We start from the raw sequence: 12,438 nt of genomic DNA, 5'->3' as shown, positions 1-12,438 counted from the left end.
GTACTCCATGGGGCTCTACCCGAAATGATATCATTCACAAATGAAGTCACGTCATCCCCTACAATGTGCCAAAATTTCTGATAGAATATCGCGTGTAGCCCGTCCGGACCCGGGGCCTTGCAAGGACTCATCTGAGAAAGAGCCGTGTGGACTTCATCTTTGAGATAAGGACGACAGAGGGACAATTTCATACTCTCTGTCACTTTAACAGAACACTCTCTAACACATCATCCATCAAGGCCTCGTCTATCTTCCCTCTGGCGAACAAGGACCTGTAAAAATCCAGAACTATTTTTCAATATGAGTCTTCCCTGAGCACCATTTTCCTTTGCTATTGTTGAGACCCTAAATGAAATTCTTGCTTCGTCTCTGAGCAGCCTTGTGGTGGAAGTATTTTGCGTTACGATCCCCATCCTTAATTTCAGATACCTTAGATCTCAGAAACCAATACGCCTCGTTTTTGTCATGAAGATCATCAAGCAAGCCTTCTAATTTATGGCATGCGTCAAAGCTGGCCTGGAAACTTGCCTTTTTCTGAGCTTCCTTCAAAGCCTCTTCCGCTTCTTCTATCTTCCCACCAAGATTCTCAAAAGCGTCTTTGCTCCATCTGGTAAGATCGTTAGCTATATTCAGCAATTTGTTAGGCATATTAAGATGGCTGGAATTACTCCACGTGGTCTTTATCACGTCTTCAATACCTTCGGCCAACAACCAACAAGTCTCAAAATGGAATCTCCTCTTTTGTTTCTCCCTTTTCTTGCGCACACCAGCCTCCGTGTCCAACATAATCCCCACATGATCCGATCGAAACTTTGTTAAGTTAAAGACTCGGGCTTGGTCAAACCATGAACACCACCGAGAGCATGCCACATATCTATCCACCCTCTCCCTAACCACGCCTTGCTGCTTGTTACCACGTTCCCAAGTCACCCACGAACCATCGTAGCCTAGGTCCCGCAAACTACAGACATAAAGGACTTCTCTGAAAGCATCCATGTCTCGTTGATCACGCAAAGCACCTCCTACCTTCTCATCAGCACTAAGAATCTCATTAAAATCACCTCCAAAAAGCGTAGGATGAGGGGAGCTCTGATAGAGATCACGCATAAGAGTCCATGTGTTCTTCTTGTGAGCCTATCCACCCACCCATACACCCCTATAAACCTCCATATTCGGCCTCCAACCTCAGAAATGTCTCCGCAAAGGTGGTGATCAGAGTAAGAGACCAAAGAGAATTAGACATTGTCCCTCCAAAACACACAAAGACCACCTGACTTTCCCCTGCTATCTACACCAAAAGACAAAGAAAAACCAAACTTATTTTTTAAATTTTCTGAATTTTTTCCACTAATCATAGTTTCACACAAAAAAATTAAATTCGGGCTTAAACTACCACTCCAATGACGGAGGGCTCGAATTGTACGAGAGTTGCCCGCCCCTCGGCAATTCCAACATATAATTTTCATTTCTCTTCGGGGGTTTGGATCATTCCAACACCCCCTACTTGATTCACCCCGTCTCTGGCTCGAAAAACTGATGATAATTTTTATTTCTTTGTACTATGCTGGGTGCCTAGTCCCGAAACCTCAAAGGGGGAAGTCTCTAGGCTCCTCTTCTTTGACGTCAACCTCTCAAAAAAACCACCCTTACACTTCCTGCTATCATCATTCCTAGCTATTCCCTGTTCTTTAATAGGAACGTTCTCACTATAATGTGCTTGAAGGAGGTCATGTTCCATCTCATAAAAAACAACATTAACACTTGAACATGGAATTTTACCTTGGGTATCTAAAACTTGCCCTGCAGCCTGTTCTTCAAACCTGGGAGCAGGTGCGTTTTCTTCAACCAGGCTTCTAATGCGCAATACTGTTTTCGAAGTCTTGGGATCAACTACTCTAACCAGCCTAGCCTCCTTCTCCTTCGGGGAAGAAAAATGCAATTTACGTGCAGCCCCTGGAGGGCCAACCTTCACAGCATCAGGATCATTGTACGACGGAATACGACACTTCATCATCGACATTAACCCCTCCTTCCACCTCTTTTCATTTGCAATCTCCTATTCTGATTTCTGAATAGGTCTCCTAGGCGAAGTAGGGAGCCAGGGTCCGTATTCATAGACGATGTCATCCCCCTCCCCCCTTATCTCATCCTTAAAACTACAAGTACCTTCTGTATGGTCCAGCCTCCCACAAAAGAAACAAAAATCCTCCAGCCTTTCATATTTTAAAGAGATCCACTTCGATGCCGATGCACCAACTACTAGGAATAAACCCCGTCGTAACGGTCTATCAATATCGATCATCACCTTCATCCGCATAAATTCCCCTATTCCTAAGGGCTCAGTTTCGTCAATCTCCAAGAATATACCTAAGAAGTCCCCAATCTCAGTTAGATTCCTTCTGTTACGCTTACTAAAAGGAACATCTAGGAGTCTCACCCACATAGGGACGTACTGAAAAACTACTTCCGATGGTTGCTCTTCACCATCGATATCCTTCAGCAGAAGAAGTTTGCCATCGAAGAACCACGGACTACCATCAATGAGCTTCTCCTTATCCACATCGTTGAAAAACTGGAAAACAAAGAGATTTGACTCCACCATTTTGATCACAACATTGTTATGCAGTTTCCAGACCGATGTTAACGTGCGTTTCATTGCCTCCACATTGAAATGTTTGGATGTGAGCAGTTTCCCTACTAACGATAGAGCAATTTGATTTTTTGTGCCTTCATCCTCCGATGCTATCAACCGTTCTCCAATTACCTTCGATTCCTCTTCCGTCAGTTTTATTTTTTCGAAATCATTGAGCAACTTGTCTGCCATGGGATCAATCTTGGGAAATTGATTAAAATTCTTCAAGGATTCGTAGAATCAGGGAAGAAATTGGGCAATTTCGCTCGAAAGTTTATTAACCCTAGACGAGGGACTACCAACCCTAGACGAGGGACTACTTAATTTTTTGACTTCAAAGTGATAAAACTGCTTAGCTTAGATTTAATTATGTGTGAGTAGTTTTATTTCTAGGGTTATGGGGATCCATAAATAATATGAAGGGATAAATTATTATTGTTGGTTATTAATGCTTGATTGATTTCCTATTGATTGATTTAATGCTATGCAATTATATTTGGCCAGGTTTAATTGTATGAATTATGCAATATTAATTCGAGATTCGAGAGATGAGAATTGATATTTAGGCTTGATTTCAATAGGCAGGTTAATTTATAAATGGTTAAGTCAAGATTCGAGAGATGCGATTTAATACCGGTAGATTAATTATGTGATTATAATACGCAGTGAAAGCCCTTTTATGATCTGATTAATCTATGCATTGATGATTGATTGTTGTGTTTTACCCTGGAATATTATTTATTGGTGAACCTATACTATAGGCCTTTTCTTATTGATTTCCTCCCCTATTTAATTTGCTTAGTTTAATTATTAGTTTAATTCTCACCAAAACAATTTGGTTACTTTATAATTTAGATTATATTAATTAATTAGGAAATAGATTGACCTGTTTTTTCTGTGGACTCGACCCTACTTCCCCATATTTATTAGTTAGTGTTTTTAGGAATTACTTTTGATTAGGTGATACGATTTTAGCCTGTCAAATTTTGGCGCCCTTGCCAGGGAAACAATTTTATTTTTATTTCTGATTATTTTTGTAGTCTAGATTATTTTCTTTCGTTTCAGAGAACGCAAGTTTTTTGGGGCGATTACTCATACTTGTTTGTTTAGTTCTATGTTTATGCCCAGGAATTCTAGATCACGTTGCATTCCATTTGACATTGAAATCAAACGTTCTTTTCATAGACGAAAGAACCTTTTTAGACAGGTACGAGCTACTATAATTCCGATGGTATTATACCTTTAAAACCCCCATTTGATTTTAGTGACGCAGAAGTTTCTTCAGTTGAAGAATCAGAGATGACGGCCCAACCACCTCGCAAGCTCAGCGATTATTCGCAGTCGTCTCTTACAGATTTTCCACATCTTACTCCTACACCCAATCTTGAGGGAGTATAGTTCGAGATTAAACCTCGATTTATTACCATGATCGAGAGGAAGCAATTCAGCGGAGCTAAGGGTGAAGATCCAAATCTTCATATTTTGGATTTCTGCCAATATTACAACACTATTAGGCAAGCTGGGGTCACGCAGGGCCAAATCAGGGAGATTCCGTTTCCCTTTTCTTTATGTGGTAAAGCTAAATTGTGGTACAATGGATTGAATAGAAATGTCCTTGGTAATACCAACTGGAATACTCTTGCTTTGAATTTCTATAATAAATATTACCCTGCAGAGAAGACAACTTTATTAAGGAGTTCAATTCAAAAAATTTCCTAAGAAGTTGATAATAGTCTATATGATACTTGGGAAAGATTTAAGGATTTGCAAAGAGAACGCCCTCATCATGGTTTAGCGTAGTGGCAGATAATCCAAGCCTTCTACAAGGATATTCATCTAGATCAATTCTTGACTCAGCAGCAAATGGAAGATTTATGAATCTTCAAGTAGATCTAGCAGAAACATTGATTGAAGAGATGGAAATTCATAATTCCCAATACGGGAATCCAAGAGGTTATGCAAACAAGGGAAAACATAATGTCGATTCCGTATCCTTTGTGCAGGCTCAATTAACCTCTATATCCCAAAAATTAGATAATATTAATGCTGCTATTCCTGCTCCTATAGCTAATGTTTCTGTTGTCAATAATACTAACGATGCTTTTTGTGAAAAATGTGGAATCGTAGGTCATTGGGCATAAGATTGTAGTAGTTCCATGGAGCAAGTTAACGCCTTCCAAACCTATAAGCAAAATAACACATAATCCAACACATATAATCTTGGTCTCCGAAACCATCCATATCTTTCCTACCGGGGTACCAATGTTCAAAACCCTCCACCTCCACAACACCAAGAATCACAATAACCACAACAAAAATATTATCAACCACCTAACCAAAGGACCCCCAATACAAACTCCACCTCCATCTACTGACCCTGCCTTGTTAGAAACTAAAATTATGTTAGCTAGTATGCAAAAGCACATGCAGAGTAGGTTTGCACAAATTGATTCAATCTTAGCTCATAATAAAATCATGGATAATCAAATTGCGCAACTTTCCTCTACTCTATAAAGTCGCCAACAGGGAGCCCTACCATCGCAACTAGTATTACCAACAGGGGATCATGCAAGTGCAATTACTCTGAGGAGTGATTCACACTATGATGGGCCTCCTATGCCCAAGGATGATGAACCTGTTTTAACAAAAATTGCTAACTCTTTTTCTGTTATACCAAATGATTTTGTTACTAACCTAGCAGGGCTCTAGGATAAAGCTAACACCTCTGATAATACATTGCAGGGTACAACTCAAGATAAGAGTGGAGATGTACAAAAACCAGTTATCAAACTACCATTCCCTAATACACAATTGAAGACTAAGTTGGATAAGCAGTTTGGTAAGTTTCTGGAGGTTGTGATGAAGAACTTGCAGGTAACAATTCCTTTTACAGAGTTAATTACACAAGTTCCTACATATGCTAAATTTATGAAAGATATTTTGACTAGGAAGAGAGCCTTTAATGAGATAGAGACTGTAGTTTTTACAGAGGAATGTAGTGCTTTATTGCAAAATAATTCTCCATCCAAATTAAAGGATCCTGGTAGTTTTTCTATACCTTGTCATATTGGTAATGTCTTTATTGATAAAGCATTATGTGATTTGGGTGCCAGTGTTAGTGTTATGCCATCGTTTGTGTGTTCAAAGCTTAATATGTGTGATTTAAAAGTTACTAACATTACTTTGCAAATGGCAGACCATTCTGTTAATAACCCTTCAGGTATTTTAGAGGATGTCCCTGTTAGAGTTGGTAAATTCTATATCCCTGTTGATTTTGACATGCTTGAGGATACACAAATTCCAATAGTATTAGGAAGACCTTTCCTCCACACTGCAGGAGCCATTATTGATGTAAAAAATGGAAAACTAACCCTTTCTGTCGGAGATGATAATATCACTTTTAATTTAGGGAAGGTTTTGAAGGCTCCTATGTTAGAGGAAAATTGTTGTAGTATTGATGTGATTGATGTTATTTGTGAAGATAGCTTATTACAGATCCTTGCAAGGGATCCCTTGGAGGAAGTACTTTGTGGTGATTTTACTACAAGTGACGCTGGTATTTGGAGCAGTGAGGTGGATGCTATAGAGGAAGCTCTTGCACTTGAAGAACTTGACCCTAAGGAGAGCAAAAAGGTAGTAAAGTTAGTTCAGGAATCAAAACCTGTAGAGGTTAAGAAAACTAAATTAAAACCTCTCCCTCTCATTTAAAATATGTATTTCTTGATGAGCAGTAATTACACCTAGTAATTATTAGTATAGCACTTGATGACCCACAAATTTCCCAACTTCTTAAGGTTCTTCGAACCTACAAAAAGGCAATTGGGTACAATATTGATGATCTCAAGGGTATTATCCCTGATTTTTGTATGCACAGGATACACTTAGAGGACAATCACAAGTCATGTATTCAACCCTAGAGAAGGTTGAATCCTAACATGAAGGAAGTAGTTAAGAAAGAGGTTATGAAATTACTTGATGCAGGTATCATATATCCTATTTCTGACTCAAAGTGGGTGAGTCCTGTACAGGTAGTTCCTAAAAAGGGTGGGATGACTGTGATTAAAAACGATAAAAATGAATTGATTCCCACTAGAACTGTGACAAGATGGCGTATGTGTATTGATTACCGTAGATCAGATATTGCCACCAAGAAAGATCACTTCCCTCTCCCTTTTGTTGATCAAATGTTAGAAAGGTTAGCGAATCATAAATTCTTTTGCTATTTAGATGGGTACTCAAGATTTTTCCAAATTCCGATTCACCCTGAAGATCAGGAAAAGACCTTACTTGCCCCATGGTAATTTTGCATATCGCAGGATGCCCTTTGGTCTATGTAATGCCCCCGCTACCTTTCAACGTTGCATGATGAGTATCTTTTCTGAGTTCATAGAGTCTATCATGGAAGTCTTTATGGATGATTTTAGTGTGTATGGGTCTACATTTGATGCTTGTCTAGATAATCTCACTAAAATTTTTAAAAAATGTGAAGAATGCAATGTGGTCCTCAATTGGGAAAAATGTCACTTTATGGTGACAGAAGGAGTAGCTCTTGGTCATATTGTATCTGATATGGGTATAAAGTAGATAAAGCTAAGGTTTCTGTGATTGAGCAATTACCTCCACTAGTTAATGTTAAGGGGGTTAGAAGTTTCTTAGGTCATGCGGGGTTCTATCGTCGTTTTATCAAAGATTTTTCTAAAATTGCTAAACTATGACTCAGCTTTTACTCAAGGATGCCCCATTTGATTTTACTAATGAGTGTCTTGAGGCTTTCACAAGATTAAGCAGGCTTTGATATTGGCACCTATCATATGTGCTCCAGATTGGAATCTTCCTTTCGAGATTATGTGTGATGCTAGTGATTTTGCAGTAGGGGCCGTGTTAGGATAGAGAAAGAACAAAGTTTTGCATGCTATGCAAGTAAAACTTTGGATGAAGCCCAAGTCAATTATGCCACCACGGAGAAGGAGTTTCTTGATGTGATATATGCTTTAGAAAAATTTAGATCATATCTAGTTGGTTCTAAAATTATTGTTTTTATTGATCATGCAGCCCTGAATTATCTAATAGCCAAGGCGGAATCTAAGCTTAGGCTCCTCCGTTGGGTTCTCTTGCTCCAAGATTTCGATGTGGAAATTAAGGACAAAAAGGGAGCAGAGAATGTTGTTGCAGATCACTTGTCAAGGATCAGGTATGATGAGGGTAAGGATACTCTTCCTATAGATGATTCCTTCCCTGATGACCACTTGTTTACAGTTGTAGAGCAACACCCTTGGTATGCAGATTATGCTAATTATTTGGCGGGTGATACTCTACCTCCTGATATGTCCTACCAACAGAAAAAGAGGTTCATGTATGATGTAAAACATTATTTTTAGGATGATCATTTTTTGTTTCGTGAGTGTGCAGATGGATTATTTCGCAGGTGTGTTCCCGAATGGGAAGTCCATAGTGTACTTACAAGATGGCACGAATCACCATATGGTGGCACTACTAGAAAATAGCTAATCAACGAAGAAAAAAATCCCTCGAAATATCTTGAAATTTCGTCGGAACTGTCGGTTTCCGACGGAATTCCTTTGGAATACGCTGTCTCAAAACATTTTGTAGGTATTTCGCTATATTCCGACGGAAATTTTGTCGTAACGGTCAGTTCCGACGGAATTTTCGACGGAATTGGGGTTATCGGAGTCCGGTTTGACTCAATGGGGAATTTCGTCGCAAGGTTCCGATGGAACTGTTTCCGTCGTTACGCATTGCCTTCCGACGGAATATTCCGTCAGAATTTGACGGAATATTCCGTCGGAAACAGATTTTTAGAAATTAGAAAAAAAAAAAAGTCGTGCGACCACCGGCACGACGTATCACCAACCAGAACACCACCACCACCACGGAAAACTAACCCAAATCATATTCACCAACCACAACCTACTACCTACCCACCCACCAGTCGTAGCCACCCACCTCCAACCACTTAGCCAAATTCACCAACCACAACCTACCCAATTGATGAACCCAGTGATTTGGGGATTAAGTCCCTCTGCCGTAACATTGATGGTGATGAACCATCGTCCATTCAAGATATAGCGTACGAATTTGTTGGAAAATTGAAAATAGGAGATTATTTTCAAAATATGTTGATTGGAGTTGAATCCCCCTTTAAACCTATTACCAATCGGACTATTGCTTGGGAATGGCAGGTACTTTTTTTTTGTTTTAACAAATATCTTTATATTAAGGATATTTTGTTAATTAATATCTCAAAAATAGAGGCTTTGTGAATTACTAACCTTAAGAAAAAAAGTTTTTAATTAGTACCCTAAAACCGATTAATTTAAGTGATTGCTACTCTTTTCTCTAATCAGCCCCTAAACGTGATTTAAGCTTTTAATGACATCATTATCCGGCTAATTTATAATTAGTTACTTTTGAACTTTAATTAACTAATTAAACCCTAAATTCACCTGCACACCACCATTGCACCACCACCGCCCACCATCCACCCACAATCGCCAGCCCCCTCCGATAAGCCACCCTCCCCCTGCTGGCGCCCAAAGCGTCGCCCAACGCCGGTGACTCCAATCCCCTCCCTTTCCTCCACCTACGCAACCCACTTCCCTCCCTTATCCCCTTCTCGCTGCCCCAACCCCCACCTTGAAATCATAAAACAACCCTCCCTCCCTATCCCCCCACCAGAATCGGGCCCTCTCCCCTTCCCCCACCCTGAATCAATCCCCCTCCCCTTCCCCCACCAAAACAGTCACCCCTAACCCTTAAACACCAGTCCAACACCACCATAAATGAAACCCTATATCCCCTTTAGGGTGGTTTCGGGCTGGTGGTTTAGGGTTAGAGGTGCTGATTTTTGGTGCTGGAGAGTGGGGCGACTTGTTCGAAAGGAGGAGCAACAGCAGTAGTAGCGGCGCATTTTGGTGGTGTTGCGAGAGGTTAAAGGTGAGTAATGGTGGTGCGGTGGGAAGAGTTGTCGTGGGTGGGGGAAAGCATGTGTGCCTGTGGGAATGCTGGTTGTTTGTTCGATTGGGCTGTCGGCTTCCATTAATGGTGGTGGTACGGGGCTGTTGGTGGAGCGCGGCTTCTTGTGGTTAGGGATGAGCAAAAATTCCGGTATTCGAAATTGGAACTGGTTAGGAACCAGCGGGTCCAAAACTGAAATTGGGTCCGGTGGTTCCAATTCCGGATAATAATTTAAGGACCCGTTTGCAATTCCAATTCTCAAATTTTTGAAATTGGAACTGGTTGGTTATCCGGTTACCCAACATATATCGTACAAAATATATTAAAAAAAATAAAAATATGTTGAATGTAACTAATTAGTAAAATAAAAAAACATTAATACTTAATAAAATTAAAATAGGTTATTGTATATAAAAATATAAGTATAAAACGCTAAAAGTTAAAATAAACCGAAAAAATTATTATGATTTGTATTATATTTTAACACTTATATATATAAGTGGGTACCCGGAACCGGAACCGGGACCCGGTGGAACCAATTCCAATTCCTAAATTTTAGGAATTGGTTATACCGGTTCCTATTCCGGTTCCAAATTTTAGGACCCGGTCTCAACCAATTTCTAGGGCGGATCCTAAAATTTTGACCGGGTACCCGGTTTGCCCACCTCTACTTGTGGTGGTGCTGCCGGTGGGAGCAGGGATGGGGTTAGAGGGCTGTCGAAGATGGTGCAGTGGTGGTTTAGAGGTGGTGTTAGGGTTTATTAAATTAATCATGGATTAAAAACAACTAATTATAAATTAGTTGGATAATAATGTCATTAAGAGCTTTTTCTCACCTAATTAGCGACTGATTAGGGAAAAGGGTAGCAATCACTTGAATTAATCGATTTTAGGGGTAATAATTATAAACCCTTTTTTTCAGGGGTAGTAATTCACAAAGCCTTTGTTTTTGAGGTAGTAATTAACAAAATATTCTTATATTAACTTATAATATAATGCTTTGACGCAGCGTTGTTCTGAGCTAATCTTCCCCATCGGATGTGAAAATGATACAATGCTTCCGGCTCGACCGTTCAATTTTGTCAAATTCAAAGAATCATGTCGGTCAAGGTTTGGAATTTCGCCGAATCCACATACTCCCATTAGCTTTTTCAAGAGTAAGGTATATTTTTTGTAATTTAGTACTTAATCTTGATTTCATATCACAATTACTTAATTTCAAAACCTTTCTATTCCAATATAGTGTTATTTGATTTATATTAACTTTTAAATTCTTGTTCAGAATCTTGTTGAGTCTCTCACGAGATTTGGAGGAAACATCATCTTCTCCAATGGGTTGAGAGATCCTTTCTCTAGTGGAGGGTAAGAAAACATCACCTATTCATCATTATTTTTAATTAAATTCATAATTAGCATATTAATAACTTTAAATCTTTACTTTGTACAGAATTTTGGATGATCTATCTGATACCATCGTTGTACTTACAACGACAAAAGGTATGTAGCATTATGTAAGTTTTTAATTTGATTGATTTTTTTTTAATTAAACCATTGTGTATTAACATTTTCCCAAATTTTTTTTAGGTACTAGTTGTCTTGATTTGACCACCCCAAACATCAATTATGTTGATACAAAATGGTTGATAGAGCAAAGGGAAGCAGAAATCAAGATTTTCCGACAATGGATCGACCACTTCCACCATATTAGTGGATCATACACTACAGGTTGTAGTTTGGTTATTGTTACTTGGGTACAAATCTTAGTATTTCTATTTATCTACCTAGATTAGTTTTAATTTGTAATAGTCGGGTAAGAAGCTTTTAATAAATCAATCAATAACTATATAATAAAAGACACACCAATAATGATACATGTCATCTCTTGGTATGTCTTTATTTTTTAAATTTTTTTTTTTTTTACAAAATTAGTGATACAAATGTTATAGAAATATCATGATTAGTTTTAATTTGTAATAGTCAGGTAAGAAGCTTTTAATAAATCAATCAATAACTATATAATAAAAAACACACCAATAATGATACATGTCATCTTCTAGTATGTCTTTATTTTTTTAATTTTTTTTTTCACGTAATTAGTGATACAAATGTTATAGAAATATCATGATTAGTTTAATTTTCTAAAAATATACTTCTGATTCCTTAAGAATGGTATGAGATTATGAGTCCCATATGACATCTTTTTACAATGTTTTTTTGTCAAGTTATCTGAGTATATAATTAGGGGTGAGCAAACCGAATACCCGGTCAAAATTTTAGGATCCGGACCCGGAATTGGTTGGTACCGGTTCCTAAAATTTGGAACCGAAATTGGAACCGATACAACCGGGTCCTAAAATTTAGGAATTGGAATTGGTTCCAGCAGGTACCGATTCCGATTTCGAGTACCCACTTATATATATAAGTTTTGAAATATAATAAAAATCATAATATTTTTTTTGGTTTATTTTTACTTTTAGCGTTTAATACTTATATTTTTATATACATTAAACTATTTTAATTATATTAAATATTAATATTTTTTATTTTACTGATTAGTTACGTTCAACATATTTTTGTTTTTTTTAAATATATTTTGTACAATATATGTTGGGTAACCGGTATAGTAGAGCAAAAAGAAAAATCTAGAAGTTTCAGGATTTTGTTTGATAGTGGGTTGAGAGTTTTATAAGCAATTAGGCTTAGAAATTAGAATGAGTTGTACATAACTCTTTAGTTTCTTAAAAACACAAACAATCCACATACTGTATCATATACAACCGTGTGCCCAGTGGGTACCGGGTCCAAAATTTTAGGTTTTGGAACCGGAACCG

At 38.2% G+C, this 12,438-nt stretch overlaps 3 protein-coding genes across 3 annotated transcripts; 1 reads left to right on the top strand and 2 right to left on the bottom strand.

Moving 5' to 3' along the window:
* Positions 1 to 345: 345 nt before the first annotated feature.
* Positions 346 to 1,107, bottom strand: LOC110693310. Its single transcript, XM_021870467.1, has one exon. The coding sequence runs from the start codon at positions 1,105 to 1,107 to the stop codon at positions 346 to 348; it is 762 nt and encodes a 253-aa protein (XP_021726159.1).
* A 923-nt stretch (positions 1,108 to 2,030) lies between these two features.
* LOC110693273 lies at positions 2,031 to 2,973 on the bottom strand. Its single transcript, XM_021870436.1, has one exon. It carries the CDS (start codon positions 2,822 to 2,824, stop codon positions 2,057 to 2,059), a length of 768 nt encoding a protein of 255 aa, XP_021726128.1. The 5' UTR covers positions 2,825 to 2,973; the 3' UTR covers positions 2,031 to 2,056.
* Positions 2,974 to 10,617: 7,644 nt separating this feature from the next.
* Positions 10,618 to 12,003, top strand: LOC110693274 (lysosomal Pro-X carboxypeptidase-like). Its single transcript, XM_021870437.1, has 4 exons — positions 10,618 to 10,769; positions 10,890 to 10,969; positions 11,055 to 11,104; positions 11,192 to 12,003. The coding sequence occupies exons 1-4, from the start codon at positions 10,662 to 10,664 to the stop codon at positions 11,395 to 11,397; spliced, it is 444 nt and encodes a 147-aa protein (XP_021726129.1). The 5' UTR covers positions 10,618 to 10,661; the 3' UTR covers positions 11,398 to 12,003.
* The last annotated feature ends 435 nt before the right edge of the window (positions 12,004 to 12,438 follow it).

The sequence above is a fragment of the Chenopodium quinoa genome, unplaced genomic scaffold, assembly GCF_001683475.1.
Source record: "Chenopodium quinoa cultivar QQ74 unplaced genomic scaffold, ASM168347v1, whole genome shotgun sequence".
NCBI lineage: Eukaryota > Viridiplantae > Streptophyta > Magnoliopsida > Caryophyllales > Amaranthaceae > Chenopodium > Chenopodium quinoa.
The sequence above is the reverse complement of the archived record's forward strand: the minus strand, read 5'-3'. Positions and strand labels throughout refer to the sequence as shown.

What these genes read in the sequence shown, in the direction of transcription:
- LOC110693310 (XM_021870467.1), bottom strand. Translation starts at nt 1,107, where the DNA reads ATGCGTGATCTCTATCAGAGCTCCCCTCATCCTACGCTTTTTGGAGGT.
- LOC110693273 (XM_021870436.1), bottom strand. Translation starts at nt 2,824, where the DNA reads ATGGCAGACAAGTTGCTCAATGATTTCGAAAAAATAAAACTGACGGAA.
- LOC110693274 (XM_021870437.1), top strand. Translation starts at nt 10,662, where the DNA reads ATGCTTCCGGCTCGACCGTTCAATTTTGTCAAATTCAAAGAATCATGT. An exon ending in TTAGCTTTTTCAAGAGTAAG is followed by an intron (nt 10,770 to 10,889) that starts GTATATTTTTTG and finishes ATTCTTGTTCAG; the next exon opens with AATCTTGTTGAGTCTCTCAC. An exon ending in TGTACTTACAACGACAAAAG is followed by an intron (nt 11,105 to 11,191) that starts GTATGTAGCATT and finishes AATTTTTTTTAG; the next exon opens with GTACTAGTTGTCTTGATTTG.